Source organism: Callospermophilus lateralis, chromosome 11 (genome assembly GCF_048772815.1).
Source record: "Callospermophilus lateralis isolate mCalLat2 chromosome 11, mCalLat2.hap1, whole genome shotgun sequence".
Lineage (NCBI taxonomy): Eukaryota > Metazoa > Chordata > Mammalia > Rodentia > Sciuridae > Callospermophilus > Callospermophilus lateralis.
The window spans coordinates 48,670,847-48,693,561 of record NC_135315.1 but is presented as its reverse complement, the minus strand read 5'-3'; the positions used below and the strand labels follow the sequence as shown (position 1 = coordinate 48,693,561).

Sequence of the window (22,715 nt, the reverse complement as noted above, 5' to 3'; positions counted from 1 at the left end):
CAGAAATATAAACATAAAAAGGAGAATAAAAACCACCTATAATTCTATCCCCTCAGAAATAACTCCTAACATTTTTGGGTTAAAAAAAAAAACAACCTTAGATTTGTTTTAGATGATTGATATCATACTAAATATGGAGGTCTGTGTTCTGCTTTCTTCACTTAGCATCGCATTGAGAACACCTCCCCCAGGACATTACAGATTCTTCGTAAACTTGAGTGCAATGGCTGCTTCTGTTTCAGCCCCACATTGAGGACTGAGCGACCGCAGCAGGCTGGGCCTGAATAGAAAACTAAAGACATAGCAAAGCCAAGGCAGGAGCACTGAGTCCACAAGACTGAAAAAATCAGGGCCTGAGTTCCTCCTTCCAGGGGGAGGGAGTTCCAGCTCTGAACAGGCTCCTTCTGAAAGTGGGGGATTCTCCTGCTTCGTCCTAGGACAGGCTGGCGGATTTCCATTTAGGTGAGGTCAGTCCCTGACCATGTCAATGTCAGGAGGCTCTGACATGAAGGATCTAGTTCTAAACTGGCAACGTGGGTCATAGATTCTTTTTTGCTTACTGGCTGGTCACACACCTTTTTAGGAGCACTGGTAGCATCTCCTAGTAGGAAGCTACTTCTGGTGACTTTCGGGGATATGTGTGTGTGTTTTTTCCCCCTCTGTGGCTGAATGAGGGTGTCAAAAAGCAAAAAAACCAAAATAAAAAGAGAAATTACTCCTGGATAGTTGGTAAAGATAGCACTTTAAAGTCACCTACGGCCTTCACATCCCCAGCAGTCCCAGCCTTTGCTGGGCTGTTCATGATGGTGTGGGATTGGCAAAAAGGAGAGGAAAGAAGGTTGGAGGTGGGGTGCCACAAGCGTAGTTCTCTGAGAACTGGATTTTCAAGTTCAAAGTGCTCCTAGCTTTCTTCTTCCGCAGAGTGCTCTTCACATCATGGGATAAGCGATGACAAAATAGTTTAGCTCTGAATCGATCAGCTTTCTGTACTTCCTGTAAATTTCCCGGAGGGTCCTGTCTTCTTCATTTGTCTCGTATCTGTTTGTATAAATTCTCACCTGGACCAACAGAGAAATGCACCCCCCCACACACACACAGTGACCACATCATTCAGGACCTAACAATTAATCCAAAGGATCTGACAGAATTAGGAAAAGTTTAAACCAGCTACAGTCATCCCTTGGTATCTCTAAGGGATTGTTTCCAGGACTCCCCCTGTTCAGATACCAAATCCATGGATGCTCAAGTCTGTTTTATAAAATGGCATAGTATTTGAATATAACCTATGTGCATCCTCCTGTATACTTTAAATCACCTGGAGATGACTTATAATACCTAAGGAATCGTAAATGTTATGTAAATAGTTGTTATTCTGCATTGTTTAGGGGACAGCAATAAGAAAAGAGTCTGTATGTCTGCAGTACAGACCCAGTATTTTTCCCCAGATATTTTCTATCTGTGGTCAGTTGAATGCACAGATGTGGAACCCATGGATACCGAGGCCTGAGTGTACTACAGAAGACAGCTCCAAATTCCTCTCTGTGAAACTGTTCGATTCAGGTGCGATGACTGCCCCCTGCCCAGCCCTCACTTCATTTCTGACCTGCATCTCAGAGCAGAATCACCATGACCAGACACCAAGGGTGTCCAGACACCAGAGAACCAATTGGGGGCTCTTACCTTGAGGGTGCGCAGGGCACACTGCCCCTCTTCTTGGCTCTTCAGAATTCGCTCTACAAATCTAACATCGAGGAAAGCCCAGATTTTAAAGTAAAACAGCTTCCTGCAGTTTAGAATGAGAAGGTGCAGCTCTTCATCCAGTGACTCATGGTTGTTGTTGAACTCAAAAGTTAATTTCTGGAAAAGTACCAAAGAGGGGAGTGTGTGGGCAGGGTTGCTGGGACTGGCTGGGTCATTCTACCTTATCTGCTAGGCCCAGCTTTGGGCCCGATGATAGCTGGAGTGGTTTGCAAGGTTTTTAGATAAGGGACACTAGACATTTAGTTCTCAAAGGAAGAGATTTGAGAATAAGTGTGATTGCATGCAAATTTGAAAAACTTGGAATGTGGAGGCAAGTGCATTTGGAATCCAGAGACCAAAGTGCTGACCTCAGCCCTGGGATGGACCGGCTGGGTGACTGTGGGCAGGCTGCCAAACTTCAGGTTTTTTCAGTAGCTCTGAGAAATCATAGCCTCAGGGTTATGCGGACATCAAATGAGCTATTAGCATCTTCATCCATGCTCATAATGTTATTTATAGTTATTCATGTCAATTGTTAGAACCACTGGGAGGCCCTTAGGAGGCTCAAAAATGATTCTGATTTTATATATGGGGGAAAATGCAAGATTAGAGAATAGCCCAGAACCTCCAAGCTCTTCAGAGGACTAAATTGAATTTAGCTTTTAGGTTAGTTTGGTGCTCTCCCAACCCATCTTTCCAAGTAGCAGGCACTTCTGTAATCTGATAGGTCCCTGCAGAGCACTGACCACAGGAGCCACAGGGACTCTGTGTTCTGCTGTGGCCTGGTAGGAAGGTGGAAGAGGTTGACCACCTGTCACTTGGAAGGCTCCTCCTAACTCTGACTTCACAGCTCTGAGCTAAGGATATAGAGGATTTTCTTGGTTAACAACCAACCAGAAAATTCCTGTATTTCAGGAAAAGCTCAAACCAGCTACAGTCATCCCTTGGTATCTACAAGGGATTGCTTCCGGGACTCCCCCTGTTCAGATACCAAAATCCATGGATACTCAAGTCTGTTTTATAAAATGGCATAGTATTTGAATATAACCTATGTTCATCCTCCTGTATACTTTAAATCACCTGGAGATGACTTATGATACCTAAGAACAAGGTAAATGTTATGTAAATACTTGTTATTCTGCATTGTTTAGGGAATAGCAATAAGAAAAGAGTCTGTGATGAGCAGCAGTTTTTGTCATCTGCTGTGGTATTGGGGACACAGGGGAAGTTGTTCTGGCAAACATTTCCTAGACCCTCAATTTGAGATGTATGGGAGCTGAGCTGAGAGCGGGCAGCAGGGGGCTTTCCTCTGGGAAAGCCAGTCACCTGAGTGACAGTCGCTCTTCTCAAACCTTCCCGAGTCTCACTTCCCACTTACCTGCAGAGTGTGCCGGAAGGTGGGGAGGAGGTCCATCAGAGTGGGCCGCATGGACCAGTCTGGATCACTGAAATAGCAGCTTCTCAGACTGATGCTCCTGACCGGGATCTCCTGCAGGAGGATCCGGGCCAAGCGCTCGTACTTCATGACCCGCTCAAAGAAGAAGTTCACCTTCAGGTTGTTGGCCTGTCTGGCCAGCTTGGCCCAGGACATGCCCCAGACGACTTGGCCATGGGGATCGTGAATATGGCATTTGATGTTCATGGTCCAGAGGGTGCTGGCGTTGTTCTCACCCAAGTTCTCGAGCAGCTCATCGGAGATACAGTTGTAGTTGAGCGTCAGTGACACCAGGTTGTGGAACGTGGCCATGGTCTTGTTGAACTGGGGGCTGCTATAGACAGCCAGGTGATGGCTGAAGTAATCCTCAATGTTGAGTTCCGAGGCGATGCTCTCGTTGCGCAGGTAGCTCAGGGAGTTGAGGACATGGCAGCCTTGCTCCACTGTGAGCCTGGCCCCTTTCAGGCTGAGGTAGTCCAGGTGTTTGCCCATTTTCTTTAGGAAGAAGCTCAGGCTCTTGATGAGAGAGCTCCTGATGCTGTTCCTCCAGACCAGACGGTCCAGTTCCAAGTGCTGAATGGAAAGAGACTTCAGGCGGTTGTTACTCTTGCCCAGGCATGAGAGAAGACCTCGCATGGTGACCTGAAACTTCTTAGTCAAGACAGCATTGTAAGGATTCAGGAATTTGATCTCCAGGTGTTCCAGATAACGGCCAAATTTCTTAACATACCAAAGTGCTGACTCAAATTCGGATGCATGTACCCGGGAAGGTCTCCCGCTGAAGGTGATGGTCCTGTATCGCCAGAGGTCAGCTGAATACATCATCTGGTTCCACTTCCTGCAGACCAGGGCTGCCCTGGACCTGTCCCTGTCTCCCAGCCACCAGAAGACACGTCGCAGGCATACATCGGGCAGGGTGGCCCAGCAACTCTGGTCTTGAGGCTGGATGGGTTCACTTTCTTCATCCATCAAAGAACCCAGATGTGTTGTGCAGCTGCGTGGTAAGCAGGGCTTCCAAAAATGAGGAAAGACAAGCAATTGTTTTCTGTGGGGAGTACAAAGGAAGAGCCATTACCTGCCCAGCAGAAGTTAAACTCAGTTGAACCAACTTTCTCTGTGGTCCTCTGTGTGCTATATTAGGCACGGTACCAGCTGAGGGGGGGGGGTTCAGGTTCACCCCATGACACAACCCACACCTGAAAGGATTGCGCAGTCTATCCAGGGACGAGGATCAGTCCTCAATTTCACCACAATGCAAGAAGTGAAAAGGTCCAGGCTTAGTCACGGTAGACCCAGAGTCTACCATTTATTCTCTCTGGGCAGGGAGGAAGTAGAGAGGGCTGCTCAGAGGAAGTGACATAGATGGAGGTCAGATCTGCAAGGCAGACCCACTTGGCCTGGTGGTGGTGGTGGAAGTACTGATACATTCCAGGCAAAGAGGACAATAAATATGTGAGAGGCCACAGGGCTGTGAATGCATAGGGTGTGTTCACCTTCAGGGAAGTAAAATATTGGACATGTGGCAGAGGTGCTAGATTCAGTAGGACCTACAGGAGGTCCTGCATGGAGGGGGCTTAAAGACTGTGTCCAAGAGGCCAGGATTCCTGCTGTTCCTTCTCCCTGAGTGTTTGGAATTCTGACATGGTCTGCCTGCTTCTCTGGATGCGAGCCTCTGTGTGCTCTGAGCTGCACTGCTGATGTACATTCAAGAGGTAGAGCAGTAGAACAGAGTTAGAGAACCTCAGCTAAGGTCAGGGAGCGCTATGGAGAGGAAGGGTCATCTGTGTGGAGGTGATGTGGTCAGTCTCGGGTGTAGAATGGACACACTGGGGGAGTAGAGGAAGGATGGTCGTGGGAAATCCAGGCACTGCGGTGGAAACTGGGTCTGTGAGGGCCTTAGAGGACATGATTTGACAACTGGTGTTTCTGATTTGGCTGTTGGATTGCAGGTGGTGCCACCAGCCAACCTTGGGAGTCCCGCTGAACAGGACCCATGGGGGTCTCCCTGCCCTGCCTGATACAAGGAATCTGCTGAAGTTTTCACAAGTTTTTTTCTTTCAAAGTTTCTCCTGCTCAAAACTTCCTTTATTTTTCTTGCTTCTCCCAACCCCCTATCCCCGTATGTCCAGGTTCAAGCTTTTATTGGCTACTCTATCAAGGAAGCCCAAGATTGTTGGTCCCAGCTCATAAAATCATAGCACTGGACATAGACCTGAGAATTGGTTTCAGGTGCATGCTGGAGCCTAGAGAGGTAAAGGATCTTGCCTGAATTCACACAGCAAGTGAGTAACAGGACCCCAGAACTAGAACCTGGGCTTTCTGACCTCTTTTCTCTTGAACTTTTTTTCTTACCTCTATTTTTTGGGGGCCTCAAATGCAAAGGGGAAAATTATATTTTTTTCAATGTGGGATAGACATTGTTTGTGTGCACGAGACACCACTTTGGTTTTACTTATTCATTTATTCCCTTTAGCTCTTTATCTCATTCCATCGCTGTCTTCTGTACATGGTAGACAACTAATCCAGTATGTTTGATGTGCCCCTTTTTGTATGTGTGTTTGACAGGTGTGTGTTTAATGTCTGTAAGATACCTTCCGTGGCTCTGTGTATATTTCACCCATTGCATCCTGCTGAACAGGACCCACGGTGGTCTACCTGTCTTTGTCCCATCCTCTGTTTCCGGTGATGGGCCCAGGTCTCCTCCTGCTCCCATCAACTCCACAGACAATGAGCATCCTCCAGCAAGTGCTATGTGGGCCTTCCTGGTGACCTTCTCTTTTATTATTCCTCCTCCATCAAGTTCTCTTCCTACCCTCTGAGCAGTTTGGCCCCTGCCCGCAGCAGGCCCTCCCACATTCAGATCTGGACAGACTTCCGAGAAGGTCACTAGTGCCGTGACCCCAGGCTCTAGCCGGTTCCCAGAGTCCCTGCCTGAATGTTCAGCATGCTCCCTTCTCTGTTCCTTCTTACCAGTGTGCATCACTGTGTATGATCTGTGTCCTTGTCTTTCTCCCCTAAGGGAGCCACACTGCTTGGGACTAGGGCCATCCACAGTCTTCTATCGAGTAAGTACTTAAAACATTTAACAAATGAAAAATTTGGGATGTCTCTTCAATCACTTGTAAGCTACTCAAGGTTGGGGAACCTCTGCAGACCATACTACGGATCAAGACATTGAAAAGGTGTGCCCCCAAATCTAAACCAATCCAAAAGCCAAACTGAAGGGGTGGAGGTGTCACTCAGGGGTACAGTACTTGCCTTGCATGTGTGAAGCCCTATGTTGCATCTCTAACACTGCAAAATCGATCAAAAAAAAACAAAACAAAGCTAACCCCCTCTCCTCCTCAAAGTCAAAAGTGGGAAGAACCATAGATATTTAAACAGTCGGGGTGTGGGGTAGAAGAATATGTTTGGTGGAACTGGAGAAGTTTTTTTGAGGAACCCCCAAGCAAATATGATGACTGAGAGAACCCTAGACCCCTCATCACAAGTGAGAGGCAGTGTAGCTTGGTGGTTTGGGCTCTGGCCTGTTGATTCCTTCTGTGTTACCTTAATTTCTTTGTGCCTGGGTCTCTGCATCTGTAAATAGGGTAATGGTACCTTTCTCCTAGTGTTGGGAGTATTATATGAGCTGAGTTAGGGAAAGTGACAGAACAGCGCTTAGCACATTGGAAACCCTACCCAAATGTTGGCTGCCATTAGGAAGTAGGAGGGGACCAAGATACTTCTGCCCCATCCTCTTCAGAAAGAGATGAATCCATCCACTTTACAAATGGAGAAATAGAAGGTAAGACCTTGGATTCCAACCCAAGCTGGGACTCCAAGCTGGGCTCAATCTACCATATCACACAGCCAGTCAGGAAACCTAAGGATGTCCTATCCATCGGGCGATGCAGGGTGGCTGGGGAAACTCCCTAGGACGTCCAGGAGGAGGCGGGCGAGGAAGGCAGCCCGCCCCTCGCGCTCCAGACCTCTGGGCGTCCCTCCGCCACCCGGCCTGAGCCTCCCGGAGGGACTTGGCAGCCTGCAACCCGCGCCCCCTCGCCAGTTACCCACTCGCTGCGCCCCGCTCCGGCTGTGCCCGGTTTGGGCTGCAGGGATGGCGAGTGCCTGCCTGCTTTACCCACGCCGCTGCTGCTCGGACGCCAACTCTGAGCACCCGGGGTCCGCACCCTGCCATCGCCCAGGTAAATAAATGTCCATCTCCGGGTCGCCTTTGTGACGCCCCGCCCGCCCGCACGGCTCTGCTCAGCACCACAGGTCTCAGGGGCTCACACTTGGAGTCGCCAAGTCAGTTGATGGTGTGTAGAGGGCAACGAGCAACCCGCGCTGACTGCCCAGGAGAGGACCCTACCGGCGCTGGGAGGCAGGAGGCTCACGTGGCACTCAGGGTGAACATGGTCATGCACTCTATCCTTCCATGCAAGGAAGAGGTTCTGTTGGGAAATTGGGGCGCAGTCCACAACCTGTCGGGTCCTGACCTAGCCTCTAGGTCCCTCCAAGCCTCTGGAGACCCAGCTTTTGTGCCTCTCTTTAGGAAGTTGCTGTTGCAGGCTTTACCCTGGGGCTCCCCTTTTTTCTCTTTGGACAAGGCCCCCAAGAAAGGCCTGAAGCAAATCTGAACATTTGCTAGAGAGCCACCCCACCTTTTCAATCCCTTCCACCTCCTCCTATCCAGGATATGGTTTTCCTAACCACCCACTTTCCTTGGCCCTTCCCTACTCCAGCCAGGGAGCTGGTGCCCAAAGAGGTCTTCCCAATGTCCAATGCCTGCCTCCCCCGCACCAAGAAAATTGAGTGTACTGTTTGTCCCCAGGTAGGCTGCATCTCCAGACTCCCCCTCTTTCCCTACCCAAAGTCTTCAAAGCTGCCCCTTTGTAACTTGACCCTTGAGCCTCATTTCTCCCCCTACTGCTTACTTTTCTTTCCTCTTCTTTTCTCCCTCCCCTCCCCCGCCCCCCATCCTGATGTCCTGGCTCCTGCCATCTCTTGCCCTGGAAAACTAGCAAGAAATTCCAAAGAAGGTGAACAAGAAGGTTCCAGGAAGGACATTTTTATTCTTCAGGGCAAAGCTGAGGTCTCTCAGACATGCCAGCTGTTGAGTTCAGATGACTAATCAGAATGCTCAGCCAGAAGAACTGGAATCCTTTTTCTTCCTGGTCATTTGTATCCCTTGGGTAAACCTATGTCTCTGTTCAAAAGAAGAAATATGGTTAACGTGCAAAGCTTTTCTTCTAAAGCCCAAAGAATAAAATTGATCTCTTTTTATAAATGGAGAGCACCATGGAAAGTAAGCAGGAACACCGGTGTAATAGGAACTCTAAATTCTTAGTACCTTTTCCAAATCTAGCTGGACTTTCTCACTTGTTTTCCTTTCCATGCAGCTAACCACAGGCATTTCTCCTAAAAAAAAAAATGGATATAAAAAAGTTCAATATGTTCCCAGTGGCAAGTGCTGGTTTCTGAAATGTCTCTGAATATTGCTGTCCCCTGTTCCTGAGCATGAGCTCCAAGATAAAAATGGGGTGGGATGGCATAGAAGAGGCCCCACTGAGCCAGGAGGGGATCAGGAGTTTCTAGGAGAGTGTTAAAAGAGGCTGGTGATCATGGGGAAGGAGCAGAAGAGAGACTCTCCTGCCAAGGACTCCTATGTAGCCATTGGAAACAATAAGCCACATTGTTTGACTCAAAGGGATTTTACTTGGGTATTGCTGGATCATAATATTAAGATGCAAGGAAAATGTTTATAATAGTGCTCCAAATGTACATGTTTGCATATGATTATATAATAAGATTGTTCAATGGTTATATTATATATAGGATGGATACGCAGTTAAATTTTAGTTTCAGAGAAACAAAGAATCATTTCATGGGGGCATATGTATATTTAAAAATGCTTTGTTTCTATGAAATCCAAATTTGATTATCATCTGGGAATTTCATTTGCTCAATCTGGCAATCCTATTGTATAAGAATGGAGAGGGGTTGGGGATTTAGCTCCGTAGCAGAGTGCTCGCCTAGTGCAAGGCCCTGAGTACCGTCCTCGGCCCTGAAGGAAAAGAAAAAAAAAAAGGAATGGAGAAAAGGGAAATAGCCCTAATAGCACCCCCAGCAAATATGAATTTGCTCATTTTAAAAAATCATATGCATATATTGATGATAAAGAAGTTAGAAGAAAAGATTTAGGTCTACCTTTGTGTAGAGAGTATGTGTCATATATTAAGTGGAAAAGGCAAATTACTATACAAAAATAATATGTGAATATAATGAATATATAAAACTAATATATGGGGAAATCGAAGCAATTCAAGCCATGCAGGTTTATATGAGCAAAGATATAAAGCTTTGAAAAAGGACACCCACAGGCTGTTGGAGATGTATCTCAGGGCATAGGAGTGGGGAAGGGTAAGAGTGGGGAATGATTAATTACCTTTAATTCCATACTCTTTAATATGGTATTATGTCAGCTAGTTTCAATAAAAATCTAGTACTTTGTAATTTAAACAATATCAAACAAACAAACCAGTCAAGAGTTTAAGAACATAAATTTTAGAGCTATACATGTGTGAATTCTGTACTGGGTTCTGGAACTCTCTAATTGTACAATCCTGGGAAAGATAGTCTACCTTTCTGTTCAGTTTCCTCACCTGTAAAATGAAGATAAAATACCTGTTTATTGTTAACAATGAAGATTAACCATTATTCAAGAGCTCAGTATTGTAACTGGCATACAATGATTAACTACCTCTAATACTAACTCACAACAAAATGACTTAGGATATTAAAAAAAACATGATATTGAGGGAGATGACTGCAAATCCTGATCTGCTTAAAGCAATCTATTTTTTTTTTTTTTTTTTTTTTTTGGTGGACCGGAGCTTGAACTTGGGGCACTCAACCACTGAGCTATATCCCCAGTCCTATTTTTAATATTTTATTTACAAACAGGGTCTCATTGAGTTGCCTAGCACCTCACTTTTGCTGAGGATGGTTTTGAACTCTTGATTCTGCAGCCTTAGCCTCCTGAGCTGCTGGGATTTCAGGCGTGCATCACCACGGCTGGCTTAAAGCAATCTTGACCTGCTGGAGGCAAACCACCAACTGACTTAGAATCTGGAGCAAGACACGTTTGCTCTCTGACCCTTCTGCACCATTCCAGGCCCATTTCTCCCTCAATGATCTACACCTTCAGGAAGAGAGAGACTGGCTATCCTTGGTTTCACTCCAGTTTTAGAGCATTTTGCCATGTGTTGGTGCTGGGCTAGGAGCTGGGGACTCAGAGATCTGGTTCTACTTTCAAAGGTGATCCAGTATGTAGGAGGTAACACAAATAAACCTTGGGCACACAGAGAAGTTAGGGAAGGGCCCGTTCAGTTGCAACACTGGGTAGTCTTGGGTAGTTATCCTGCAAGTCTTGGATTTCTGTAAGATACTATCCAAATGGTTCACTGCCATGTAAGGAGAGAAGAGAGGCTGCTTACCTGATGTTGACATAGGGTGGGAAGGGGAAGTAGGATACCACACTGAGAACATCTCCTTAAAATGTCATAGGCTGCCTCATCTTCTGTAGGAAAGGCAGTCTTTGGCTTGTGCTCAGCCTTCAAAGGCAGGTTCACGGTTCTGTTTTTGTTTCTCTGTGCTTTCTGTGTTGAATTTTCAGAAAAACGAGGAAATTTGTTTCTATATTTTGTCTTTGGACGAACATCTCTCTCAGGGGTGGACATTTGATTTCCAGCAGGCTCACTTGGAAGGGACAGAGGAAGAATTTTGGGCTTTCCAGATGGATGATGTTTCCCAGACTCTGAGACTGTACAACACTTACTCTGCAATTGTGAGTAATATATCAAATTAAAAAGTGACTTCATTGGTTGAACAGTATAGTTGATTAGATTACCTGAAAACTTTCTACCAGAAGCACCTACATAGGATGGATGAAATATGACAGATATTCAATTGAAGTTCATAGTTGACTTTAAATGAAAGAGAGAAAACTGAGTTCCAGGAATGAAGGTCTGAATGGTTGCTGTGATTTGAAGAGGTCCCCTCCAAAATCCATGTATTGCCACTGTGATAGTATTAAGAAGCAGGGCCTTTAAGAGGTCATTAGATCATAGGAGCCGGAGACTCAGAGATCTGGCTCTCCCTACAGTTGCCCAGCACTGTGGTGCATGCCCATTGATGGAATTAAGGACTTTATGAAAGCAGCTTCATGCAGCATTTGATTAACTCGCTTTTCTACCTTCTGCTACAGGAGGATGAAGCAAGAATACCCTCACCAGAAACCAAATGCTAACACCTTGATCTTAGATTTCTAGCCTTCAGAATTGTGAGAATTATATTTCTGTTCTGTTCTTGTCTGTGGTATTCTGTTACAGCAGCACAAACAGACCATGACAAGGGTTAAGCAAATTAGCAGACACTTGGTTTTGGGAGGAGATGTGGGGTCAATCTTGTAAATAGGGGCTTGGATGAGAGAAATGTCCCGTTCACATAAGGTGGGGAAATGGAAGTAACAATCTCCTCCCCCTGCCCAACGTAGGGACTCTTAAAGGCTAAATTATGGTGACTAAGAGAAAAGAATCAGCTAATTAGAAAAGGAAAGTGGTAGAAAACTTTCCTATTTTGGGCCAGAATTTGTATGTGGAGAAGCAAAAAAAAAAAATAAAGTGTCCCTGTAAACTCAAAATCACAGGCCCATACCATTGCAGTGCTTAGGGTTCATATTTATATTAGCCTCACTTTTGGAAAATTCATAAGCAGAAAAAATTAACATAAAATTGAGAAGTAATCACATAATACCTCTGGAAGGTACATAACTTCAAAATTGATCATAAAGGATTCTCACAAGTAGAGATCCACCAAATAGAAACTCACAGTTCAAATTTACAAACACTTGTGGGAACAATCCACCTCGAGTAAATCAAAACAAATAGTAGTGTTAATGTCCAAGAAATTCAGATAATAGAACTATAGCTAGCTAAACTATCATTCAGAAATTCAGGGGGAAAAAGCTCATTTTCAGGCAATTAAAAATTTGCTACTTACAGGTTCTTGCTGAAAGGACTACTGATACATACATCAGGCAGAGAGGAAACCATAGCAAGAAAGAAAACTTATGACCTAAGAAAGAATGTGAGCAAAGAGAAGGGTAAACTTGTGAGTATACCCAAATAGGCATGAATTGTATATCGTAACAATAACGCTAATGACTAAAGAGGAGTAGTATGAAAACAAAGCAGATCAGAATTATGGAAACATTTTCATATGAAATAGGATTAGAGGGTTAGCGTTAACATATTTTCAAATCCATATACGTTTGTAAAGAGGGTTGAGATAATGATTCACTTCGGACTTTATTAAGTTTTCATATTTAAATGTTATTGATATCCACTAAAATAATAGAAAGAAAATGCAAAATTGCCAAATCAATAGAAAAGAAGAAAAATAAGAAAGAAAATTTGCTCCATCTAACAGAAGGCAGGAGAAGGAAAAGCAACTGAAGTAGTAATGAATAAGTGTGGTAAATGGAAGGCCTCCCAAAAGATGGTGAAAAGAACTATTGTCAATATCATTAGATGTAATAAAGGCACCGTGGTTAAGTTAAAAAAAAATGACTATATTTAAAAATGTATCTTTAAATGGTAAAATTTGCTTGAATTTGCTTTGAAATATTTCAGGAAAAAAGAAAAGAAAAAATAAAAATACAAAAGAATGGAAAAAGTAAATATGGAAAACTTTTAATTATTGTATCTCAGGGATGAATACATAGGTTTTCTTTGTATTAGCTTTCTACTTTCATTTAATTTTTTTTATAATTCTAATTGCCTTTATTTTATTTGTTTATTTTCATATGGTACTGAGAATTGAACCCAGTGCCTCATGCCTCAAGCTCTCTGCCACTGAGCTACAGCCCCAGCCCTCTACTTTCATTTTATTTGAATGTTTTTATAATAATTTTCTTAAAAATTAAGAAGATTGATTCTGTTGTCATCTAATCCACCATTTTCAGACATATAGGTCTAAAAAATTTATTCCCTTGCTTTCTTTCTCAAGAGACAATTGGAGAATATATCTATCAAATAAGTATTAAATCAAGAAAAAAAGGAAGACCTGACCTGAGATTTGAAGAAAAGAATTCCAACTTTGGAAAAAGGTGGAAGAAATTCCTAGGATGAGCTAGGGAATAACATGCTCCCAACATGAAATCAATAGAATACCTGGTGTGTTTAATTATATTGAGGGGAAAATTTCTGATCTGGCAGAATCTTTTAGGGATGATTTAGTGATAGGTAACTACAAAGTGAAACAAATGAAAAAAATGAAGCAACTACTAACTTCAGGGGAAACAAAGAGTTGTAGAAAAAAGTAAATCTGATCTTATGGCAAATCATTTATAATGTTTACATGGTCAGAGTAATGTAATATTCAGTACTGATTTAACCAGCATGAATGATGTCAATAAATTGAGGGGCGGGAATAATGAAACCGGTATTCCTGAATCCTAATAAGTCAGTAGATAATATCTAAAATTGAAAAAAAAAAAAAAACGGTAAAAGAAAGTGCTTTAGAAATATGGAGGTTGCCGGGGACAGTGGGTGCATGCCTGTAATTCCAGCAATTCAGGAGGCTGAGGCAGGATGATCAAGTTCAGCCAGCCTCAGCAACTTAATAAGGCCCTAAGCAACTTAGCAAGACCCTGTCTCTAAATAAAATATGAAAAGGGCTGGGGATGTTGCTCAGTGGATAAGTGCCCCTGGGTTCAATCCCTTGGGACCAAAAAAGAAAGAAAGAAATATACAGGTAATTATCATAGGAAACAGGGAAAAGAGAAAAATAAGAGTACTTGTGTCTATGAAGCCATTAATAGGAAAGGAAGCAGTGGGGATTTTATTTTAATTTTAACTGAGGCTATAGGAGGCAATTAATAAGGATCATAATAAATAATTAAATTAGATAATATTATAGAAGTTGACAGATACTATGAAAAATACAGAGGAAGGTGAGGGGTGGTGGGCATGTGATGGGGAGGGGGCTGCAATTTTAAATAGGTTGCCAAGGGATGTTCCTTGAGAAGGTGTCATTTGAGCAAAGACTTGAGGTGGCTCTTTGAATATGGCAGGGAGTGGGGTGACGGGGTGACTTTCAGGAAGAGGAAACAGCCAGGGAGAATGCTGTAAGGCACGGTGTACTCAGGAAAACCACCAGGAGGCCAGCAGGATGGGAAATGAGATGGAGAGGTGAGGAGGAGGAAAAAGAGGCGCAGAGGACGCAGGGCACAGAGGCCCTTGTTCAGATTTTGACTGTGTGAAATGGGGGCGAGAGCTGTACAGAATTTTGAGCAGAGGAATGAAATTATTGTATTTTTAAAGGCTTGAGAACACACTGCAGTGGGCAAGGTGGGTGGTAGGGAGCCCAGTGAGGAGACGACAGCAGCAATCTGGGTTGGAGGTGATGGTGGCTGGCACCAGGGTACCCGCACTGATGGAAGGATGGGAGTCAAGGACGCACCTGAAATCATGGCCTGAGCAGCTGGAAGGATAGAGTTGCCAACGCAGGAGATGGGCAAAGCAGTGGCAGAGAGAGGATGCCATTTCGGATGTGTTACGATTAAGTCGCCTGCCCAGCATTTAAGTGTCGATGCCTGAATCGGCAAGGATACCTGAATCTGGAGTTTAGGGTATAAAGTCCAGACTGAGATTTAAATTTAGGAGTGTCAGTTTTCATATAGCATTAAGAAAAAAAAAAAAGGAGATTAGATGAAATGACTGAGGCAGCAGGTGTAGGAATAATAGAGACCAGAGACCACAATGGTGCTGAAAGTGTGGAAGGAAGCTCCTGTCCCTCTTAAAGCTGAAGCCAAAGCAAAGGCCCCAAGGCAGTGCTGAAAGGTGGCCACACACACACACACACACACACACACACACACACACCTGCCCATCATCCCACCTTCTGCCCTAGGCCCTGTGGCTCCCGGGTCCACCCAGATATGCTTCAAACAGCGCCGCTGGGAAAGATCAGCTCCACCCCTCTGTCATCAAGCTGCACCTGACCACTGGGTCCGCCATAAAGAAGGTACAAGATGACAACACCCTTGGGTTTTTCGTGGGTGTCAAGACCAAAAAGCATCTGAACATACTTTAAAGAGGCTCTAATACATCGATGTGGCCAAGGTCAACACCCTGACCGGACCTGGTGGAGACAGAAGGCATGATTAACTGGCTCCTGATTATGATGCTTTACATGTTGCCCCCCCCCAAAAAAAAAAATTAGGATCAGCTAAACCAAGTCCTGCTGGTTAATTTCAATTACACATATTTTCACCATAAAAAAAAAAGGAGATAAGAGACTGAGCTCTGCCCTGTTCCCACATATTAGGAGGTTAGGGGGGTCTAGTGGAGACAACACTGAGGCTATTGAAAACCAGAAGAGTGGGGTCTCCTGGAAGTCAAGAAAAATGAATCTAGGAAGAGGGAGGGATGAGCTGGGGTGTTAAAAGCTCATATTTAATTGATGACTAAGAAATGAGCATTGGATTTAGCCAGGCAAAGGTCACTGATGATTTTGAGAAGAGCACTTTTGGTAGAGCTGGGGGAAGTAGTGGGTTCAAAAGCCAGAATGGAGTGTTTGTAAGAATATAGACAGTGAGTTCAAATATTTTGCAACCAAGGGAAACAAAGAGATAATATGATGGCTCTCTGGCAGGAAATGGGATGAAGAGAAGTATTTTTTTGTTTTTCTGGTTTTGGGTCGTTACTATTAAAGTTAAGGACAGAACCATGAAACTGCCTAGTGTACACTATATCAGTCCCCAGTTCTCAAAATAAATAAATAAATAAAAGATGCCTTCCATGTAAGGTCAGACAGAATACCATGGGTAGAAGTGTTACTATCACCTCTTTAAACATTCATAACAAATGTTTGAACATAGCCAGGAGAACTGTTTTTGAGATTTTGTCGTCGCTTGCATGTACAGCGCATTTAACCTCTCCATGTTGCAGAAGAGAGAAGAGAGATCTGCTCTAACAGGGTAGCAAGTGACCTTGTGCAGGCAAGAAGGAAGGATGTGGTGCATCAGGAGGGGATAAGTGTTCGACAGGAGCACAGAAAGCCCTTCTATGATAATGGGTGGGAAGGCAGCGGATGTGAATATAGATGCTGGTAAGGAGGGGGCTCTGGTTGAATGGTTGTGGCTGTCCTCTTTTCATGACCAAGTAGATAAATCTTTGTCCCTATTTTCCACAAAATAAGAAAGAAGCTCTGGGAGGGTGTACAGAGTAAGTTGCAGATGCTTTAGATGTTGCCAAAAAAATTAGGATCAGCTAAACCGCGTCCTGTAAAACTCAAGAGTTTCTGACCACAAACACATCCAGTTCCATGGTTACTATAGCTCCCCCCACCTTCAAATAAATAAGTAGGTGTCCTTGGTTACAGGTTGGAGCATTTTGAAGGGGAGTAATCATCTTCACTCTTTTTTTTAATTTTTTTTTTTTTAGTTGTAGATGGACACAATACCTTTATTTTATTTTATTTTTTTTTATGTGGTGCTGAGGATCAAACCCAGTGCCTCACACATGCTAGGCAAGCGCTCTACCACAGAGCCACATCTCTAGCGATCAACTTCACTCTTATGTTGGTGCTTAACAAGTATCTGATCAAACAAACAAACAAACAAACAAACAAAAAACACAGGCAACTTAGAGGTAAATATCAGTATTAAGGTAACTTATAGGTGATTTTGATGTGCAGCTAAGACTGGTCATCACTTAGCTGAGGCAGCATTTCTCAAACTTGAAACCCCCAGGAAATCTTGTCATATTCTTTAAAAAAAAATTTTCCTATAGTTGTAGATGGATAGCATGCCTTTATTTTATTTGTGTATTTTTTTTTATGCCGTGCTAAGGATCGAACCCAGTGTCTCATATATGGTAAGCAAGTGCTCTGCCACTGAGCTACAGCCCCAGCCCTCACCCTGCATATTCTGATTTAGCATTTCTAGAGAAGGGGACTGAGAGTCTGTCTTTCTAACCAACTTCTGGGTGATGCTGAGGTTGCTGGTCCACAGACCTGCTGTTTAAAAAGCAAGGAGCCAAAGGCAGAAGGAACCCAAGCATTCTTGTCTGGCAACAGATTGGATAAACACAAGGCAGCATGACTATAAAAAGATCCTAAAAGGAGGGCTGGGGATATAGCTCAGTTGGTAGAGTGCTTGCTTTGCATGCACAAGACCCTGGGTTTGATTCCCAGCATCAAAAAAAAAAAAAAAAAAAATCGTAAAAGGAATAAAGTGCCATACATGTCAAAGCTACAACATGGATGAGCCTTGAAACGTTATGCTAACTGAAGGAAGCCAGTCACAGAGGACCACAGAGAATTTGACTAATGTAAAATGTCCACAGAACCCTGGGAAAAGGAAGGAATGGGGAGTAGCTGCCAGTGGGCACAGGGTTTCTTTTTGGGGTGATGAAAATGCCCTGGAATTAAAGAGTGGTGATGGTCACATAACACTGTGAAAGTCAAATATGTCACTAATGGCGAATTTCATGGTATCATACTATAGTGATAAAAAAAGCAAAAAGATGTCATTAGTTCTGATATTCTTTAAGTTCTATGAATTGAAGGATTTAGAAAGGTAAACAGCTCTGTGTCCAAAGAGAAGTTGAGGTCTTTGGAGAGAAGCTGTGGTGACTTTTCCGTCTTGTACAAAAAAAGGGAACAACCTGGCACAGCAATGCACTAACAAGGCACTGAGGGCCTTGCAGGTTCTGAAAGTTGTAGAGGGTCAGAGGTGATCAGAAATATCAGGGGAGGTCATGGGTACTCCTTGAAGGTCAATTATGTGTGTTAAATTCACTGAAAGGAATTCACTAAAATCCTTTTCGGAACCAAGCAAAAAATAAATATGGGAACCTTTAATATATGTGCTATGACAAATTGGGCCAGAATCTGCTCTTTCACGTCACTATTGGCATCGTAATAAAACAACTAATTGCTACTCACCCTATGGACGATGTACTCATTTTCTGAATACTTTTGGTTGCAATAATAACGGTGGATCTTCCTTTCAGGAGCTGAAATTCTCTTCCCTGAATAAGCACAGAAACAACACCGCAAATGATTGCCCTTGACAATGGTTAGCCCAGCTCTCCCCTGACTGCCTGCATGGCGTGTACCTGTGAGCATAAACTGCCCCCAGGCCTGCCCCATCTTAAGTCTCCTGTGTTGCCAGCTGTGGCTGAGGCCACACAGGGATGTAGCCACATTGTGCACTCAGGGCAGCATGCCACCCTGGGGAAGAGACATTTAGCAGGGCTGGGTTTTTAAGGAGATAAGGGGAGCCATTACCACAGGGGGCCACACCTGTCTAACTACTCTCTCGTTATACTCATTTCCAAGATCTGTGATCCAGCTAGACGTTGACTGTACACATCATTAGGCTGAAGCCGTGTTGTGTTGAACTTGTGTTGATGAAGTTGTGGTGCAGGTTGTGTTGGTTGCGTGGAAGCCCAGGCACACTGGAATGAAGGAAGCATGCATGGACCTCTCGCTGTCCAGTTTTCATTGGTCAATTTTGACCCTGGGTAGAGATTTATCATCTAAGGGGTTTACCAGGAGAGATTTATCATCTAAGGGGTTTTAGGCTCTCTCCACCCCCATGTTACCACATTGTGGTAACAAAAACATTGGCCACATTGAGAGCTGTGTCCTCAACACACCTTCACAAAGAATTAATTGAATTGGGCCAAGAGGACAGAAAGTGATAACAGGCGGCCAAAACACAGGCCTGGTGAAGTTCAGGAGCTACAGATAGCTCCCCTCTGGCCCTTGCAGATGGTGGAAAGAACTAGATTTTGTATCAGGAAACATGAGTGTCCAGTCTTATTTCTGCTTTGAGCAAGCCCCTGCTTCATTCTTAGATTTCTCATTTATAAAAGGATTTGGGGGCGGGGGGTGTCTCACCAGGCTAAGATTGTGCTGGAGGAGTTCAAAGAACCCCCCCCCCATTTTGAGGACTCCCCATGGCTTCCTTACTCATATGTGTGGTTTTCAGCCCCCGCCCCCATCCTGCCTAGGCCTCCTGGTCTTCCTGGACCAGTCATTTAAAGACTTTGGCAGACACACAAGAAGATCCCTCTCACAAGAAGACCCCCTCTGGAGCCTGGTGCAGAACCAGAATAGCAGATGAACTGAGGTACACACGAGGAACACCCTTCTCCTCTGCACCGTGGAGGACATCCAGTCCCTTGCATCCCGCCCAGGAGAGGCTCTGACCCTTGAGGCTTCCTGCTTCCTCCCCAGGCTTTCCCTGATGCTCACCTTTTCCAAGCTGAGCCTGTCTACCGGAACAGACTTCTTGGTGCCGGGCTAGCAATTGAAGCCTGATGAACTGGCCGCAGCGTAGGCAGCACTCTGTCTGCTTGTCACAGCGGGACTCGTGGATCTGCAGCTCCTTCAGGGACCCCGTCAGCTCACAGAACTTGCACTTGATGGAGTGTTGCTGGCATTCCTCGGTCTGTGGGAGGTAGCAGGAAGGGCATGATCATTGGCCTCTTGGACAGAAGGCAGGTCAAGAACCCGAACCCATCTCCCCAGGAAATTGAAGCCAATCAGAGAAGGCGAGGGCAAGGGCCAGAGGACAGGACAGCCTTCGAGGAATCTGAGCTCTCTTGGACCCCTGGACCTACAGAAAACCCTCCTATCCAACATCTGAGGATGGGGGGAATGTGTTTTCCTGAGGGGGGGCTGGTTCTTCATTGCTCTCTGAACCCACTTGGGTGAGAAGGTAATGTTCAGAGGGAATTTATGACTAGCTGCTTCTCCCTTTTGCTCTCCTTCTCCCGTGTTGGACTGCTTGACTGTAGAGGAGGAATCGCACCTGACTCTTATTGCATGCGGTTCCAGCAAGAGCTTCTGTACTTTACTGACACATCTCACACCTGATTTAAACAGAGAAGGAATGACACAGAGAGAGAGAGAGAGAGAGAGAGACTTCACCCCACACCCCCAGCCTTCCCCACATCCACCTTGGTGCTTGGTGTTTCTAGAAGGTGGGGAATCAGGTGTGGCTACCTCACTCCTTCTAGCACCTAGCCCAGGGTTCAAGAAGCATTTGCTGGATGAGTTTGAGCTGAAACAGATGCCCAAGCCTGAGGACTTCCAGACAGACAGACAAGAGGACCCCAAGACGGACTGACATAAAAAAAGCAGGAAAGAAGAAGCGATGCTTGTCTGCCCTCCTTTCTTGCTTTCCCTGGTTAGGAATCTTGAAAGAATATTTAAGCTTCCCTGAAACAGGAACCCCTGGTCTTGGCCAGACCCACGAACCTGTAGGAAAAGAATCTGAGAAAGAGAAACTGCAGGCAGAATCACTCTAGAGTGAGAAAGACAGGGTCATATTCCTTTTTTACACACGGGGGCTAAACAGGGGCTGAACAGCTTGCCCACAGGGACCAGGGAGGACTGGACTCTGGCCCCCAAGCCCTAGGTTCCCATCCCTCCTGCCACCTGCTCACCTGCTGGTGCTCATTTTCAAAATGCTCCTTCATCTTCGACTGTGGGACGGGCTCCTCACACTCTGGGCAAAGGACCAGGAACCGCAGGCAGTGGGCCTCGTGGAGGGTGAAGTGGGCAGAGGCCACACTTCTTCTGCTGTGGGAGCCAGGGGGGAGAAAAACAGGCTTATTGTCATGGTATAGAACACAGAGCTTATTTTCTACCCAGGGCCAGCTCCTCTGAATCCATCAGCACTGAAAATAGGATGGCGTTGACCCGACCTGCCCTGCCTTCCCCAATGTTGGTCCAGAATCAGAACAATGCAGCACCTTGTAATAAGTCTAAGGACGATTTACAAAGTTCCTCCGGTGCTGGACCCAGCAGGTGTGAAGAAGCAGGAGGCAGGGACTGCAAGGAGAAACCTTTGGGGGAAGATATATAAATTCATTTCCTGGATCGTGGAATGGTTTCATGGGTATTGGACATACATAAAAACGTCCCAAGTGGTACTTTAGAGACATCCAGTTTATCCTAGGTCAATTATCCATCACTAAGGCTGTAATCAAAATGCAATAACAAATATTTAATTCTTCCAAAGTTCTTTTCCTCATTTTCTGGTGCCTCTGCTGGTTCAAGCCAGTTACCCTGCCAGTCCCAGGCTTCCTGCAAGGAGGACGTCGACTGAGAATCTCCAATGCGAGAGTGATTCATGTCTCTGAGAGTGAGAGGCCACCCACCTGTTCCCTGCTAGGGAGGTCACAAAAAGCCCTTCTCAGAGACCCCGATGAATCAAGGCTTCTGAGCCTCCCACTTCCTGGGCAGTTCGTTTTCCCAACCATCTTTGCCATTCTCTTAGCTCAGCTATTTTAGACATTCTGGGTCAGGCCTATCCCAACTGGGCTACTCATACGTGTCAGAACTTAGGTCCTAACTTGGAGTTCTGATAATATGATCTTCACACCAAACTGTGAAAGAAGGGGGCCTGTGGAGATTTACCCCGGACCATTCCCACCCTCGTTTCCATCCGTTCTTGCTGGCAGCTTGGGAGGAAGAAAACTATAGAGACTGTAGCCCTACAGCCTAGATGTCCAGAGAAGAGCCTGTCAAAGTCCCTATCATATGGGACTGGGCCAAGAGTGACCATCAAATCTCAATGCTCGCAGTTAGAACAAGCTGCCTGGTCAGAGGCACATAAGTGGCTTTACCTCCCCTTTCTTCTGTTCCGCCCTCTCTACTCTGCCTGTCCTGTTCCCTGAGATCTTCCTAAATTTGTTCAGAGGACCAGAGATCTAAAAAGGTCTAGTTGGAGCAAAGCTCTCTGGGGATGTTCCACCCTGGTTCCTGCCGCTGGTAGAGAGCTTCGAGAGTGAGGCTCTTCCACGGGCCAGCTGCCACTCACAGAGAGGTGTGGGCCTGGTACCTGCTCAGCTCGCTCTCAAGGTGAGGGTGGAAATGGTCCCTGGGAATCTCCGTGGGTCCCTTTCCTTCATAAATTGGTGTGGAGGCCATATTATCAGAACTCCAAGTCAGTTTCTAAGTTCCAAGTATGAGTAGCTCAGTCAGGACAATTCACCTGCATGTTTCACTCCAGGCCTGACCCAGAAGGTCTGAACTAGCTGATCTGAGGGAGGGTACTGAAGCTCCAGGACTGCTGACTACCCTACCCAGAGATCCACAGGGTTTCAACATCCCAACCCCAGGGGATCCCAGTCCCCACCCTCCTGCCCTCCTGGGTGTTTTAATGCAAAGATCAGATTGGGTCCTCCTTACTTCAAAAACAGCCTTCTCTGGTCTGACCCTCACTAGTGGTCTCTGCTAGAGAAAGTGCCTTCTTACCAGTTCCCGCACACTTGGAGGTCTCCCTCCATGCTCTGCTCCCTGGAGTTTCTCTATTGGGTTTCGTTTCTGGAGGATGAGAAAACAAAACTGAAAGTGTTCTAACAGCCCAGCCCACAAACCCAGGGAGGGAGGGGAATTTCTGAATTCGGAAACCAGAGGCTCCCAGGAAGCCTCTCTGCAGCACATCCAGCCCCTGCCAGTTCCCTGGACC

The 22,715-nt window shown here is 45.3% G+C and overlaps 2 protein-coding genes across 2 annotated transcripts; both read right to left on the bottom strand.

Moving 5' to 3' along the window:
- Positions 1–929: 929 nt before the first annotated feature.
- Positions 930–4,144, bottom strand: Fbxo39 (F-box protein 39). Its single transcript, XM_076871750.1, has 3 exons — positions 3,119–4,144; positions 1,681–1,857; positions 930–1,058 (listed from the first exon to the last, which is right to left on the bottom strand). The coding sequence occupies exons 1-3, from the start codon at positions 4,142–4,144 to the stop codon at positions 930–932; spliced, it is 1,332 nt and encodes a 443-aa protein (XP_076727865.1).
- A 4,159-nt stretch (positions 4,145–8,303) lies between these two features.
- Positions 8,304–22,575, bottom strand: Xaf1 (XIAP associated factor 1). Its single transcript, XM_076869970.1, has 7 exons — positions 22,502–22,575; positions 20,686–20,821; positions 19,490–19,685; positions 18,173–18,258; positions 10,657–10,998; positions 8,511–8,578; positions 8,304–8,366 (listed from the first exon to the last, which is right to left on the bottom strand). The coding sequence occupies exons 1-6, from the start codon at positions 22,531–22,533 to the stop codon at positions 8,522–8,524; spliced, it is 849 nt and encodes a 282-aa protein (XP_076726085.1). The 5' UTR covers positions 22,534–22,575; the 3' UTR covers positions 8,304–8,366; positions 8,511–8,521.
- Between the last annotated feature and the right edge of the window lie 140 nt (positions 22,576–22,715).